Here is a 16,905-nt window from a genome sequence, read left to right on the forward strand (position 1 = left end):
GTCTCTATTCCTCTTCCTCCCCAGCTTTTGAAGAAAGGTCCAGGCTCTTCCAGCAACCTGTAATGTGCTTGGAAACCTTTACTTTTTCATATAAACTTGCACATTTTTGGGCTTTGTCATGGCGATAACCCTGCCATCAGTTATTGCAGCTGTGTTCTCCTCAGGAAGGATTTCAGCAGTAGCTCACATTTAGCTGCTCCTGCCTGGGGGAAGGGGAGAGCTGAGAGCCGGGGCTGTCCCTGAGCACGGACAGAGGGGACACGAGGGGCTGCGAGCGGCTGGGCAGGGCAGTGCAGGCTGGGGGATGCCCACCCTGCCAGTGCCACCTTGGCCCTCTGAGCCCCGGAGTGGCAGCTCTGTGTGTGCAGGAGAGTCCTGGGTGTCCCTGGGCGCTGCAGTGCCCACCTTTGGCCGGAGAGCCCCTCACACCCCCTGGCAGGTCCCCGGTATTGTCAGTGCCATGAGCATGGCATGGCATGGCCCTTCTGCAGCTTCACCGGTCTGTGCATGGGAGGGACAGCAGGCCAAAATCCCCAGAGATCTTGAGCACAGGCAGGAGTAGAGACCCTTTCTCAAAAGGGACAATAAACTTGGTGTGCTCAGAGCATTCATGTCATGTAATTAAAAAAAAAAAAAAAAAGTAGGAAAAATTTCAGAGCCTGTTTTGCACAGCAAAGGGATACACGAGGGTCACAGAGATTTGGAAACATTTTCAAATGCAGCTCCAGTGCAGGGATCCAGTGGGAGTAAGGGGAGATCCATGGATGCTGCAGAGCTCTGGGGGTGGCATTTACATCACAAAGTTACTCCAGGCTACTTATTGTCAGGATTTTATCTTCAGCAGGGRAGGAAGGCAGGAGCTCCTGTGTAGCCTGGTTCCTGGACTGTTGCATTCGGGGGCTGCTGTGAGCGCTGCGATGCGGGGACATCGCTCACTGTGCCGGGCGTGCCTCGGCTCACTGCTGCAAACACACACTCACCAACATTCTATCGCCGTGATAAAAAGGCTCTGCTAACAAAAACATAATTCTGCAGGGGAGAATTAATTCTGTCCCTGAAGGAATGCCTGTTGTACCTGCGGTTCAGTGCCTAAATTCCACCAAAGTTTCACTTTGAACAGTGAAGTGCTTTTTGGGTCTGACATCTAGCAGATCCACATTTAAGCACAAACTGCAGAGGAAACATTGCCAAAAGAGATGTAACTGCTTAGGGCAAGAAAATTGTGCCTCTCTAACATACTAAAATTAAGTCAATCCTGCAGCTGTTGAGACTAGAGGGAATGGTTGATGTAATTTATTAGGATTTAAAAAAAAAAAAATCCATATAAAAATATCCCTACCAAGCAGCCATTTAAAGCAAACGAGTATTAAGGAAGTGAGAGCTAAAGTAGTTGTGCATTAGAAACTAAGAGGTAGAGCAGGATTAAATGGTCGATTTTTTTTTTTTTTATCATGGTGAAAGGCTAATGGTGCAGTGCCCTGACGCTGTTGAGCTGGTGCTCTCTGCAAATGGGGACGGACAGGCTGCCGGAGAGGTGGCACTGCTCACTGTCAGCAGAGAATGACWCCAGTTAATCGGAACCAGGGGAGATTGTGATTGACCCGGGTTAACAAAGGGAATAAATGGGCAGTGTGATGCAGATGAAACGCAATGCTGACAAATGCAAGGTTGGGCACACATTCAAGAGAATAATTGGAAGTATTTGTAGGCTTTSCAGGGCTTTAAACTAACCACCACTTTTTAGGTCATTGCTTACTATGGCCAGCCTAGTGGAATAGTCTGTTGTGAAGGGATCCTATGAAAACAAGGTGAGACCATGGTGGGTGGGAATAGCACAGAATAGAAGATACAACTCCCACCCATAAATCAACAACAAATCACCCATAATTGTGTTCTTGCCCTATCTTGCCTATTATAGCACACTGGAAAAAGTAACTGAAGAATGGCAACTGAATAATTAGAAGATGGAGGAGGCTGAAAACAAGGTTTTGTTTAGAAAGAAGTTAAGTAATAGTAGACAGAGGGCAAGTATTTAAAACAGTAAGTGGTGTTAAGAATACAAGCTAAGCAGCTTCTCTTTAGTGCAAAAAAGAAGCAAAGTGATATATTTAAAGAGAATGAAAATGAATTATTTTCACGAGAACCTCATTAACCTCTGGGAAACATTCTGTTAAGCAATCATGGAGGCCAAATGTTCAGCATTATGTTATTTTAAAGCAATTCAAATGCTACAATAGGACTGGAACTGTTATACCAATGCTATCTACAGARATCCATCTTCTCCACTGGAAAAGCCCATTCAGGTACTAACCTGCTGCCTCTTATTTGGGAACCTGAGCTTTTAATGGGTATTGATGTAACTTTGAACTGGTTGGCAGTGCAGAGTCTACCTTGTGCCGGGGCTCCTAYTCCAACATATAAAAGGAGGTATGCACCCAAGGAAGAAATCATTCTGGACAGAAATTCACTGTAGTAAAATTTTCTTTATGGAAACTACCTATTCTGAGTGTAATTTATGTAACTTCTGTGACTTCCCCCATCTGGGATCCCACAATGATGTCTGCAGCAGCTGGTGCATTATAGTGAATGGTCCTTTAAAACCTCCTTGCTGCTGAGTTGAGGCTTGTGTGATTTCCAGGAGCATTTACAACCACTCAGGCTGTGCCATGGTGTGATCCGCTGCACATGCCAGGAACTTTGATGGGAGCGGCTGAGATTAACGATGACATAATACACTGAGAAGAGATATTAATGCTCTTAGGCATGAATTAATGAAATACCATTGAGAATTTATCCTGCATGAATAAAAGGATTTRGAAGTTGTCGTTCTAAAAAACACATGAAGATTTTACTGAAAAAACCCCCAAACACTCTGTTGAAACAGACAGGGTCCTAATGAACCCTTACTCCAGACTTTTGGCAGAGCCACACAATTGAGCTGGAGCCATTAACTGAATTCCTACCAATTTACAAAGTGTTTGTGTAAATGAGACACAGTTCTCTTGCTTCCAGGGCTGTGACAGTGATAATTTTTATCTCCAACTCAGTGCAAAGCTGGGTTCCAASCTGTGGTGTCATTGTGGAGTAGAGACCCAGCATGACAGTGGCATCCATAAATCTGGGATCCTCATTCCACAGTGCAGCCATATCACAAGATCCTTGCTTGATCTTGTAGCACTGCTCTTCATAAATATGGAATGTGATTGTGACCATTTATTTAAAAAAAAAATAAAATTAAGGTATGCTTTATTGCGACCTCTCCGGTGTGTCTTTGCAGGGTTATTGAAGAACTGAAGGATTACTGCTGAATCCCATCACTTTAAATTCTTCATTGTTCTCTAGAATTCGTGAGTTAAAATGTTGTGTACGTCATATGTATAAAACATATGCGTAATCATACATATATGATTTTCTATCTGTAGCTCCTCTTAATTTTAAAAAATAATTTTATTAAGGGATAAAAGTTTACACTACGGTATACTGTCATATAATCAAGTCTAGAAGAGAAGTTTTGTTAGTTTTGTTAGAAGGAAAGTGGGATAACACCAGTCACAGTATGCTTATGTTTTTTGTTGCTCTGTTAATGTCTGTTCTGAGTAGTTAAAAAAAAAACAAACCCAAAAATCCTTAATATTTAGGACATCAAGTATGACACATATTTTATCCATAACTTATGGCAATTTGAAACACCTTTTATTGCCTACATAAGTGAATATATGTAAACTTTATTAGTAACTTCATTTCAAATTTAAAATAAGCAAAGGTGTATTGTAGAATTTACAGATAAAGGTTAGTTTTAACTAAAAAGTTATTACCAGTGTTCCATTTCTTCATGTCATGGTTCACTTATGTAGAATTGAGATGTATTTTATATTAAACAATGCATAGCACCATTATACAACAGTTCACTAAATGCACATCCCATTCAATCTCTTGTAGGAATTAATAGAACTGGACTGAAGTTACAAGGAAGAATTGAGCTGAGCCAGTAGGGTTAACACTGATACTAACAGGAGATTATCACCCATGAGAAAATTACAGCTCTTCTGAAAGGCAGTGCCTGAAATAGCAACAGATCGTGGGCACCATCATAGGAACTGCTTAACTGATGACCCTGAAGAAACACTTGTTTCCATTAATTCTGTTGTCATTATTTTGCTATTCTTGAACTCTTCCTCTGAATTCTTCTGTCCTGATTCCAAGACAAGATGGCAGGAATGTGAGAAGCAAACATAAAGAAATTACAATAAGCTGTCAACTATATAATTATACTGTAACCTACTACACTGAGAAGGTACACCAACAGAAATTTGGCAATGTACTGGCTGCTAGCTAAACACGGGACACTCACCGGCTCAACATTAAAAAAAAAAAAAAAAAAACCACCCGAAAAACAAACCAGGCTCACTGAAAAGCAACATCTACGTTACAAAGAAGCTAACAAAATAATTCCCTTGTGATACTTAGGTTCAGCTGGTTCATCTTAGGTTCTTCAGGTACATTTTCTTGTTTTATGAATACTTGTTACATTTGCAACTGAATATGTACTTAAGATCACAATGCTACAAACCTTTCTCCTGTATGTAGTTTTGCCACCTCTAGTTAGACATAAGGGAGTACTTGCTTGAACTAGGGTTGAAGATTCTGCAGAAAGTTGATGTTATTAGGTCATGTGTACTGTAATTACTTGAGCACCATAATTTTGAAATTCTTAAGAACATGATTTCCTAGGTAGAAGGCAGCAAGTCTGCTTTTGTCAGGCAGACTAAGGGAATAAAAGAGTCTGCTGTATACCATGAATCAGAACTAAGTCCTGTTTCATAAAGACTTCAGATTTTCAGCATATCTACTGAACAGAAGCAAACCATTGCTTATTTARTTTTTAAATGTTGCAGTGACTCTGCTGCAAACACAGTAACTTTTACGTGTTAAGGAACTTTCTGGCAAGAGTTACCAGTAGGGCTGATGGTGGAAGATGCTTTTTTCCTCATGAACAATTGCTACAGTGTCACAATCCTGAACAGAGACATTGAGGCTACCTGAACCCCACCGTTCCATCTCAACCTGGATTTTAGTTTTTTAGAGTTTGAGCTTTCTCAACAGCAGGAAGTCTCGCCCAAAACGTTCTCCTGAAATCCAGACTTCTTAAAAATGCATTGACTGATTTTCCAGAAGGACTTCATATATTCCAATGCATTGGAAGGTAACAATTAGTACAGTTTTCAAGTGAATTTTTGCTGTTCTTATACAGCGAGTTACAGTGGCCATACATGAAACCGTGGCCCCTGTGATGATGGGGCACTAACTTGAGAGTTATCTGAAAGAATGCAATTTTGGAAGTGGTAACAAATGCAGTTCTTGATGTTATCTTTGAAAGGCCCTGGATGAGAGGGACAAAAGAGGCTCGGGAATCAACACAGCAAAGATTTCAGACTTCCAATTTAGCCAGTGATTTGTAGATAACATCTTGGGCATCAGCTGCCTTCTGCAGCKCTCTAGCTTGATAAAAATAGGGACATTTGTGCTTATTTATCTAACACAAACCAGCGCCATGATGGATGAATTATTTAGACAGCACTCAGAGCGCTAGCCAAATGCTGCTTATTCACGTTTTCCCCACTGCAACAATGTATCTTCATCACTAATAATTAACTGCTAATTACGAGAATATGATAGTGGCGTTTACCACCTTATTTTTAATTTCAGTGCAGATGCCTACTTAAAAGTTATGTAAATATATGAAATTACAGTACATTTTCCTAATGACCTGTCTGGGTTTGATCCTATTCAATTGTGACAAAAGAACAGTAAAGACGACCTGTCTTCTGTGGAGCTACAGACAGTTTCTGTTGTATTCTTGACACTTAAATCATGAAATGTAAAGATGCCATTCTAGGCAGGACACATCTGGGTCGAAGGGCTGCTGATGCCAATTATGCTTCATACATAATAATGCACATTTTGCCTATTTGGAAAAAAATTCACATTTATTTACTGTCAAACAGGTGTTAAACTTTACACTGGATATTAGTGATGGGCTCATTATTAACAGGTTTACACAAAGGGATGAAAAAAGCAGAATTTTGTTGAAACAATTTACATTTCATTAGATTTTTTTTATCATAAAATAAATTAATTACTAAATATAGGCAGAAGGAATATGGAAGAGTAATAGTTACGTTTTATTTATTTTTTTTTTAAAGGACAGGCACCTTTTATTCACGAGAAAGCTTGTGATAAGTGTCCAGTGTCCCCTTTACCCCTTACCACCCAACCCTGATTAAAGAATGAACAGGGAATTGAGTTACAATCTTTGTTAGCTATACCAAATTTGTGCAAGGCTTGGCATAATTGGCTTCTAAAACAACTTTCTCCCCAAATTATGGTTTTTTTGGCAATAAAAATTCAAAACTTAAGAATAAAAACTAACTTGTCAAAGCAGAACACTGTTTACAGTGAAAAATAAGTGAAAACAGGTAGAACTTGCATTTTAAACAAACTATCGTACTATGAACAGTGTAAGAAAAACAGCTTATAACATATGTGCAACCAAGAGCTTTTCACAATATTTTCTTCAAACTCTTTAAAATTATTTTTTAATGACAATTATATTTCAGTTGGACACAAATGTATTTATTTTACCCTAGCAATAGAACAAAATATAATTTCTTTAGCCATTTTTTCATGAGAACGGTTCATTGTACAGTTGAGGAAATATATGAAATAAGGCCTGTGGCTTGATTGCTAGTGGTTAGACATGTATTCAATCTTTGCCCTAATGGAAAAGATTTGCAGTGAACTGCAAACTGATGCAGAATATCTCTCCTGCTTTTGCAAGTCTTGTCAGGAATAGTAAGGTACAGTAAATTTGTCCCACAGGATTTTAAAGCCTACACCTTGTATATAATACAATGTAGGCCTAGGAAAAAAAAAATGGTGCAGCCATATTTACAAATTTAGTTCACAAACTGCTGCAGTAAAATGGCTGGAAAGTGTTTATTTCTCTTTTTTTCCCACAATTTTGTTAAATTCAGCAGCAGAAGATATCTTTAAATACCTGGATGGTATTTCTTTTCTTTGTAACAAATAATTCATTTTAGTATACTCTGTGTATATACAAAGTTTTTGTTTTATAAAAATTCACAGAACTGCGAGGTCCAGTCATCCCTGTTACTGGAGAACCACAGGGTCAACAGAATTGTCTCTTCGAGCAGATATGAGGGAGCCTGCATGGGGCCAATTGAGTCTTTTTAATACTTGAACGTGGCCTTTAATATTTCTCTGCTACACTATTAAAGGCTCGTYACTAGTTGCATTTGTCCTTCTCTAACATCTCCTTCCGGAATACATCCTTCCTTGTTAATGGGAATGATATAGCCGTCGCTATTACCCCTGCTGATTTGATAGTACATCTGAAGCTGGTGGCCAGCTCCTAGGTTTGGCATGCTCTTGTAGTAAATGTCCTCATTGTCGCTCCTCCTGGAAGGAGAGAGATCTTCTTCAACGTCAGGGCTGCTCTCTGGGTAGGGAGAGTCTCTGAGGTTGGGCATGCTCGTGTAAAGAGAGTCTCTGTTGGGGGACTGGAGGTGGTCATCAGCCTCGGCCGTCAGCTGTGAGACGTAGCTGTCTGTTCCCTCGGTCTTCACTTTCTTCTGGGGCTGGTACAGAAGGGAGTGAGTCCGCTGGGGGATGAGTGGCGCCTCCAGCTCCTTGTGGTGGAGCTCCAGCCCGGGGGCGTCGCTGTGCATCAAAGAGGAGGCGTCTGCCACGATGGCGTCATCTTCGCTGCTGCTGCCGCCGATCACAGCCTTGGCCGGCAGCGCCCGCTCCAGGTTGTGGTTCTTGCTGCTGCCCCGCAGGTTGTTGTGCACTAACTCTGAAATGATCATTTTCTCAAAAGCAGTGTCATTCAGGCTTAGTCCACAGTCTACAACTTGCACGCTGTCATTGTAGTCTCCATTGCGCAACGAGTAGCTGTTGTTGAAATTACCATTTAGCGGTAGAGTATCCATGGCACTTGTATCCCTGGCATTGTTCAGTGAATGTCCTGAAATAGAAAAGGACAGCTCTGGTTATTGCCTCATGTGTGTTTAACACCTCGTTTGTCTTTTTTCTTTTTAACAAAATTCTTTAATGTAGTTCAGGACAAAGTTGTACTTGGAAGTAAAACTTGAGAAAAGTTAGGTTATTGAACATTCCCAAATGTAAACAGTTGCACACCTTATAGGAAAGATGCATTCTAAAAATAGTAACGTGTGTTTGTTTCCTGTGGGGAATAGTGGCATTTGAATTTCTTAATTTAGTGTCAATTCTGTGACTTTTCCACAAGGAACTGTTCACTCCATGCCCTTGCATATGTAATGCAAAGCAATTCATTTGGAAACATCTATGTTTTGAAGTACATCACCATGATTTAGAAAAAGAAAATTAACAGAATTTGTCCTAAACGACACTAAATTAAAAAGGAATTAGATCACAGACATAACTGAAGGTAAATGTACAACATAAACCCACATAACTGGCAAGCAACTACTTTAACAACATTTCTAACATTTTTTCCTGTTTTTTTTTTTTTTTGGAGATGAAGTAAAGAAAAGAATGAAAAAAATGGATAAATACAAAGAATTTATGTGGAACAAGGACAGCCATCTTTCACACTACAGGGACCAGGGCCCACAAGCACCATCCAACAACACGATAGACAGCAGGTGGAATGACTCACTTTGGACAACTCACATCATGTCTGTCTGCTCAGGCTATCTGGCCTAAGAGTAGCTGATATATAAAAGAAAGTAAAATGATTTATTGTAACATGATGAAGAATTACTGAGCTTCTCAGCAACTTAGTCAGAGCAAGGGTTCAGCAAATTAGATTACTAAGCAATAACAGCTTTTCTTTTCCCACTTAGTGTAATTTTTTTTTCACTAATATTCTGTCTGCCAACAATGGCCCCAAGCTCCTAAAGGTCAAAGTTTGCCTGCAGTCTGCATCAGTCACAGTGACAGCGCTGAATGAACCACAATAGTTAATTAAGAGTTAGGCCCACAGTTACCATGGGCATGGAAGTCAAATGCAGAAATGTTAGGAATTTCTGTAAGTATGGGTCACAGAAATTAAACCAAAGAATAAATATTAGTTGTGGAATGGGAAGAGGAAATCAGCCATGGCTGATATCTCATAGCTGTTGAGGGAATGACAGATTGGGTAAATCTGCTGAAAACATGAAAAGGAGTTTAAGAGGGGGAAAAATGAAGTCTTATGATGATTAAAGTCTTTATGCTTTGGGTTTTGGCTTTTTATTTTTTCCGRTAACTTGATAAATAAGAGGTTTTCCTATAGACACAAAGACATGTAAACTATGACAGCACAGTGCTTCCCAAGCAAAGGAAAAAAAAAAGAAAAAGGAAAAGAAAAACTTAGCAAGAAATTAAACAGTCTGAACCATGGAAATCAGATGGTTAGAGCATTTCTAGAAAAGCACTTTATCTACAGATATGTCTGGAAGTAAAGAAAGAATGAAGTGACTTTACTGAAATGAGACTGACCACTGTGAGGCTGCTGCATAATATGCAAGGCTTGGAGGAGTATAAGGGAAAAGTTTTTTGAAAAAGATTTTATGTTTTCTCATTTTGTGGATTTTTTTTATAATTAAAGCTGCAGCTTATCCTAGAAAATTCAATATTCTCTGGAAATATTGTTTTCAATTAAAAAGTAATTGCATTTTCTCATGAAAAGATTTTTGTCTCCAACTTTAAAAAATAGAGTAATAATTTCCAAATAAATTCTGAGCAATTTGCAAGTCATTTTGCATTTGTGTTATTGTTAACTCTTCTCCATGTGTACCAATTTAAACAGTGATGAGGTTTGTTTGAAAGGTCTCTTTAAGCTTTGATTAAACAACTTTGTAGTTTTGCAATTTCATGTATGTTCCAAGAATTTTCTTGCATTGGATTTAGCTATGCAGAACATATGGCATTTATAAAAGTAGACAACACATGGACCACATGCTGGATTCATTTCCCTCATGAAAGTGATTTAATTCTGTAATTTTAATTTTCTTTTCCTCTCCTAAACAGATATCAAAATACATCTGATAATCCAAAATGAGTTTTCTATGATATACTGCAGAGTTAAGCACGCTAGAATATATTCAAATTGGTTTGATGAAGCAAATTTTGCTGCCCATGATCAGGTAATTAATTTGAAATCTTTCATAGCCTGTAGCAAGATTACTGTAGAAATATAAAAATATAAGTAAATTGTTAAGCATTTCGGCATGACACTGCTTTGGTTTTAAACAGCAAATTATTTCAGCATTGCATCACTTGTGTTACCAATAGGGTTTGCTACAGACCTCATGTAATTTCCCAAAAAGCAGTATGCAAGTACTTTTTGAATGTGGAAACATTTCATTTGCAAATTGTGAACCACTTGCCCGCTGAGTCTACTTCATGACCGCTAGTTATGTTTTAATTGTGCCCATTAAAAATCATGCTGAAAAAATTTACATTTGATAGGCAAAGTTAAGTTTTACTCCCATACTTGTCTCTCTGTAGGTTGCTAGAGGAAAGCATAAGGAAAGTAAGAAAACAAGAGAATGAAAATAGAAACTACAGTTCAGTTAAAAAGGAAACTTGAAATAAAAACTGGAAACAAGGTTTTATGAGCTCTTTTGAAAAAGATTTATCGTTCCAATTACACTAAAGTGATCTTATGACTCATCAAACAGTATCTGCAAGATATTTAYTGATGAATTGCAACAACATTGTTAAAAAAAGCAAGTAGATAAAGCAACAACAAAATGTTAGGTAAATGATGACACCCTTTATTCCTGCAGAACTAAACTGTTCTAACTGTTAATCTCAAGATTTTCCTACAGGAAAATGATCTCCCATAAAGCTGCACTATACTATAGTTTAGATCTGATGCTGGATACAATTTTCTGCACCGGGGTATCCAAAGGTGTCAAGATGCCTTGCACTGCTTTAGTCTCTAATCCATTCCGTAAGCAGGATTTTCTCAGCAAGCTTTAGAGTCAACCTTACATTGCATAGACATGATACCTCTAAGTGATATATATCTTGAAGATGGGCTCTCGGACCATGTGGTGTCAGTCCTTTAATAGTATATTAAGATTTATGCCACCTGTGTTAAAAACATGGATAATTATTGGTAAATACTGTTAGGGCAAAGGCATTACTATAATATAGTGCAGTTTTACAAGCTGACATTGGCAACAGTGTATTTCTCAGATTTATTTCAGAAATTCAGACTGTTCGGCTGGGGAATTGCAACTTGAGTTTCTGTCTAGGGAACAGAGGGAATTTGGAGCGAGCCAAGAAAAGYGTTTTATTCAGGAAGTATAAGCACACCTGGTGAGTTAAACACAGGAGCTGAAGGGGCATTACATACAACTGTTTCAGCGAGCAATGTGTTATAGGGGTTGTTAGTGCCGTGTGGTCGAAGAAGAGGGTTTGTTAGTAGGTAATTGCCAGTCATTCCTAAAGCAAAAGAAACAGAAAAAAAAAATGTCAGTTCCTTAATTTTAGCCTGACAGTTTCAATAAGAATAATTTTTATTCATCATGAATCAAGTAAAATTTTTAAAATGTAGTTCAGTTGAAAATTTCTGGATGTATTTGAGCTACGTATTTGAAATGGGAGCAGGAAAATACTGTCAGATTCCAGTAATTCACAGGTGCTGTCCAAATCCTCAGAGTAAACATCTAGTGAAAGTGATATTTACTAATATATACAAAATCACTGTTACACAAAGGTAGCAATTAAATGCTTAGAGATCAAGGTACTAAATAAAGCTCTTAGAACTTAAAAAATGGTCATATGGAACACTTCAGTCCAGAATTGAGAGAACTGAATTTCTCGAACTGAAAGGTATTGCAAAACCTCTTATGACAGGATCAGAGCTGTGACTCACTTTATTAAAAACACACAAATAGTGGAAGGGAATTGCTGTTTYCAAACAGACAGTGGACGACAAATTGCAAGAAGCATATCTTAGTATATGCAAAAGTATGCATGCTGAGGGGAAAGCAAAATATTTGCTCTAAGAAATCAGAGTGTTCCCATTTTCTCCTGGGACGTTCATGCTGCAAATTTATCGGCCAGGTTTTAAAAAAGAATCCCTCGAATRATGAATTTCTTTAAACTATCAGTTTACAAACAATGTAAGACAAAGAAAAATACTACGAGAACAGACATTTTGACACCAAATTTACATGTTAGTGCAACACCATTTAAACAATACTCAGAATAATCACGAAGAACCCAGCATATTTTGAGAAATTATTAAAAAGTTAATTTCTGATTGCTAGCTACTGCAAGAAAAATTGATTAGAATAATGACAAAAAAATCCCACACACAATGCTGTGATTTAAAAATTAATTTAAGCCTTTCAATAAGATAAAATTCAAGTTTCTTTTCCATTACTTCGCAAAGCAGTACATTGGGATCAGTGTATTACAGACCTGAGGACAACTAAAGAGTCATTGTATTTTTATAGTATAAGTGTTTTTATTTGGCAAGGAATGGTATTATATATTTCAAATATTAATGCTTTTGTATTYCCATAGCTACTTAGTAGCAGAAATGAGCAGAAATTTCTAACACTCAAGAGAATTATTGTCTGACTATGCTTATCTATTTGAAAGTTTGTATTAGTGATCAACCAAAAAAATTATTGTCTTTTTCCACTGTAAAGTACTTCTTACTAGAAATAATAACTGAAATATATTTTGCTTGGTTTTTTTTTTTTCCCCTTATGTACTATATTTAATCTTGGTTAGAATTATTATTTTTAATTTATAGTGAAGAATTTTTTTCAATACAAATGTCTATGCCACAAGAAAAAAAACTTTAATTAAAGCTTGATTTTTATTTTAAAGGAAGAATTAAACTTGTCATCAATTATTCAACTATCCTTATACGTATGTATCACTGAGATAGTACTRTCACTGACAATGTTATAACTGAATAGAGCTGATACCAATTTTTCTAATCATGGCAGAAGATCTCCAGYGACTTGAGCCTGGAACTCGAAACAGGGAGAAGCTTCCAAGAACTTTTTCAACTCTGAATTAASTAATAGTGCAGCACAGTTAGAGCACACTTCAGGAATCAGAGACAGCATTTTTAATTTTAATAAAACTCTGAAGGGGACATGAAAAATATACATTTTCTACCTAGGAGAAGTTACTCAATTTTGGCTTTTACCAGAACATGCAGGATTCATGGGGAGATGGGAGGGAGCAGAGAGACACACAGGTCCTACCCACTTTCTATAAATACCAAATAACAAAAACAGAATCATGCTTTCTGACAGAATCATGCTTTTGCAAACACCACAATTTTTACTTCCMAAATGAACGTACATATCCCTGCCACCAAATCCTGAATTTGAATTTCCTGTCTKAAACTTTCTGAGTTGAGCAGGAACTGGTTGCAGCGAGACCATGGCTACCTGCTCTTCACTTTGGGGTGTGGGTGGATCATGCTTGGAACTTGGATTGCACAGAGCAGTCCTCTCTCCACTGCTGGCTCAAACTGCCTTAAAAACACAGGGTGGAGGGGAGAAAGGGAGGGACAATCTGTCTTGGTTAATACCCTTGTCTTTTATCTGGACTTGAAAATGAGGTCACAGATTTCAAAGTCTATTGGAGCTGAGAAGTTTTGAGTTTTGACTTCTCTGTGCCTGAAAATCTGGATTCTCCCCCATGTTACAGACATGATGCTCTTTGAAATAGAAAAGATAAATGTTTTACAGACATCTTTTGCATAGAAATGATATCAATTAGATTTCACTGGGAAAATTTCTGCACCTAAAAATCAGTCAAATAYGCATTAAAATGTTACTGCACTCATATTTCTATTTCAGATTTAACCTATAAAGGTTAGGAAAGATTTAAAATWATGATCTTGCTTTTAAGCTAAATTATTGATGAAACTAATTTAAATACATTCCCATGAATGGAAGAATTTAACTTCTATAGCAGGGGCCAGTTAAGGGAACATGGTTTGAAAAAGTGCTGGTGGATAACTTTAAAACTCTGCTTTTAGAAAACATTTGTTCCAGATTTTTTTTTAAACATTCTTTTCAATTCTTCTGTGTTAAATGATATTAAATCTGTATTAAATTTACGGATTCTAAAACTGAAATGTTCCCAGTGACTGACCTTGATTAAGTGTTGAAGTGCTGTTGATGTCACCTGAGATAAAAGATGATTCCGATTGTTTTCTCACAGTGTCATTCCACATCCTTCTTATCCGACTCTGTTAACGTAAAGCAGTGAAACAAAAGCATAGTAAGTTACAMAAAGATATTTTCCTACTCATGTGCTAGTATGTAGAATATTTGTGTTTATTTCAGCCTAAAGTAACCCATTCTTCTAACACGTAGTGATAATTCCTTCTTCTTTTATTAAAACTCTAATTTATTAAACTTCATTTAAATGAAACATGGTGGTATAAACCTTCCTAAAAACCAGCTCCAAATTACAAGAATAAAAGGGTGTTTGTATTAGACCAAAGTAAAAGGAAATGTTTAAAAAGAAATAATTCTACTGTGCAGAAGTATGTATTTGCCATCTAACTGACAATAATGAGCAGACAATTAGTCCTTCTGATTGGAAGACATCTCAGCAGGMTTTTCATAAATAAGGTAATTAAAAGATGCTGTCAAAATCTTTGTTACCTGAGTGCCAGAGGAATAGCGAGCACTGGTTCTCGTTGTTGATGCCTTCACTGAACTGTGGGGACTCTCAGTTGGAAGTCCTCCACAGCAGTAGGAATGTCGGAAGCATTTCCCATATTCCTTGCGTACCTATGGGGGGAAAAYGACACTGCTTAGCACACAAAATAGTCTTAAATAAATGCTGGCAAAAACACATGAACCTTGCATTGAAATGACTCACTTTTCAAGCAAACAATTAATTCTTGTCTGGTGAATTGCTGGCTGTTAGCAAAGCCATGTATTTCTCCCTACTCGGTGGCAGTATTAGCAGCTGCCCAGGAGCTTGGAACCAGCTATTTCCACGGTACATACACACACACTTCTTTGAGATGTCCCTGAATAATCATTACTGYGTTAATTATAGAATTGTTTTTATTTCATTTTCATATTTTAGATTAATATAGTTAAGTTTACCTGAATGAAATGCTGTCTGAAAATAGTGGTTTTTATATGAGTTTTTGGTGCAGAAACTACAGAAAGCCTGTCCTCCCATCCCAGCAGGCAAGAAGGGCTGAGCACTGCTCAGTAYCKSCCCTYMTGTGATGCTTTCCAATACAGAGAGMAAAACTTGCAGYRCCWGTAAAGGCATTTTCATGYAGAGTGACTCTGTKTAACTCATCCAGCTGCTCCTTCAGATGGTCACACCTGCTCTGGCACTGAACAGAGCTCACAAACACCACTGCCCCACTCCAGGCACAGCTCCAGATATGCTGGTGGAGGCACCTGTCAGCGTTYCAGAGCCACATTTTGAATCATAAAGTCTGGTAATGAAGTATCTTTCACTTTTAGGACCAAAACATAACATTCTAATTCCTGTCTTTGTTGAATCTAGAAATTTGAATATACCACTGTTTATGGTATTTTTTGCCTAACAGAGCAGCAAAACTAATGAATGATTACAGTATTTGGGCTTCATTTATTCACCGTCTGTTTCCAGTGACCTATTGGAAACTTTCATTTTGTTATGCATGGTAACAGTTGCCATAAAAGTAATCAGGATCGTTTTACAGAGCAGTTAATTCTCTTATACTCCATGGCTGCTTCATGACAACTATTTTTGGATAACAGAAGAGTGTGTGCATGTCTTGGCAGCAAGACTGCTGTCAGTGAAAGGACACAGTAGATAGAATTTGTATAGATGTGTAAGTCTGAATTCATAAATCTTCCACCAAATTACATGGGAATTTAAGTGTCTTTTCTATATCAATGAGACTATTGAGTTTCTGTGAAAAGTGGGATTTCAGCTAATCTGGGAATTCTGCCTGACCTATGAACATATAAGACAGAAAGTTATGTGTATGCAAAAAGGGGAGAGGAGAAAATGCAAAAAATTAAGTGTGGATTTACATATGTAATGTGCTGCTTTCAACAGGAGTTTTACTCACGGAATACATACTGTGAAATTTCTATAAAGAACAAGGTTGAAGAAAAGTTGAATAATTTGTGCTTTAACTTCAAGCTAGACACAATAACTCAGCTTTTTATAAAAGTGTATGGTACACATTTTAAGTCAACCCCTATCCATATCAGCACAAAAGACATGTAAAAAATGGAAACAGAAATGAAACAACTTAGAATTATAATTTTTAACTCTGTAGTCTGAAAAAGTAGGTCTATATACTTCATCTCTAGATTGTGTAACACCTAAAAAAATACATTCCTGGACCCTAATGGATACTAAATGCTCTAACCCACTACACAGTAGAGACAATAGCAATCAAAAYTGTATTTTTACCCAAATACCACCCTCCAGGGCTGGTTTTGCCTAATGCCTATATTGCAGTGAATGTACATTATCTGTCAGGACTATGCCTTCCACTGTCATTATTTCTAAATTATAGCTTGTTGGAAACTGATGGAAGCAACAGCACTATCATCTCGTCAGAACTGGAAACATAATAGTTTTCACTTCCACAATTCTATTTCTCTGTTCAATTTAGTGACCAAGTAGTAATAACAGAATAAAAAGACCACATTAGCTATGCAGACAGAGGAYAGGACAATATCCAGTCAAAGGCAGTGACACTTAAAAATCTTAAATGGCAGCTTTAACATTCTTTCAGGTATAAATCTTATTGCTCTAGGTTATGCTTTTTCACACTTGACTGATATTTTAATATTGCTTTTTGCTGACTCCACTTTATATAAAAACAATGCA

The 16,905-nt window shown here is 37.5% G+C and overlaps 1 protein-coding gene across 9 annotated transcripts in view; it reads right to left on the reverse strand.

The window, feature by feature from the left end:
- Positions 1–5,968: 5,968 nt before the first annotated feature.
- ADGRL2 (adhesion G protein-coupled receptor L2) overlaps positions 5,969–16,905 on the reverse strand; it is a 376,824-nt gene continuing 365,887 nt past the window's right edge. For 3 of the 9 annotated variants that reach the window (XM_057374925.1, XM_057374951.1, XM_057374934.1), the window contains 4 exons: positions 14,709–14,837; positions 14,191–14,287; positions 11,374–11,502; positions 5,969–8,047 (listed from right to left, as the gene is read on the reverse strand). In XM_057374925.1, coding sequence (XP_057230908.1) covers positions 7,293–8,047; positions 11,374–11,502; positions 14,191–14,287; positions 14,709–14,837 — 1,110 coding nt within the window. In that variant the 3' untranslated portion in view covers positions 5,969–7,292. Of the gene's footprint in view, positions 8,048–11,064; positions 11,147–11,373; positions 11,503–14,190; positions 14,288–14,708; positions 14,838–16,905 lie in introns of all 9 variants that reach the window. The other 6 variants (XM_057374988.1, XM_057374998.1, XM_057374960.1 and 3 more) reach the window with 4 other exon arrangements.

The sequence above is a fragment of the Malurus melanocephalus genome, unplaced genomic scaffold (assembly GCF_030028575.1).
Source record: "Malurus melanocephalus ecotype Western Australia unplaced genomic scaffold, MMel_1.1 scaffold_8, whole genome shotgun sequence".
NCBI lineage: Eukaryota > Metazoa > Chordata > Aves > Passeriformes > Maluridae > Malurus > Malurus melanocephalus.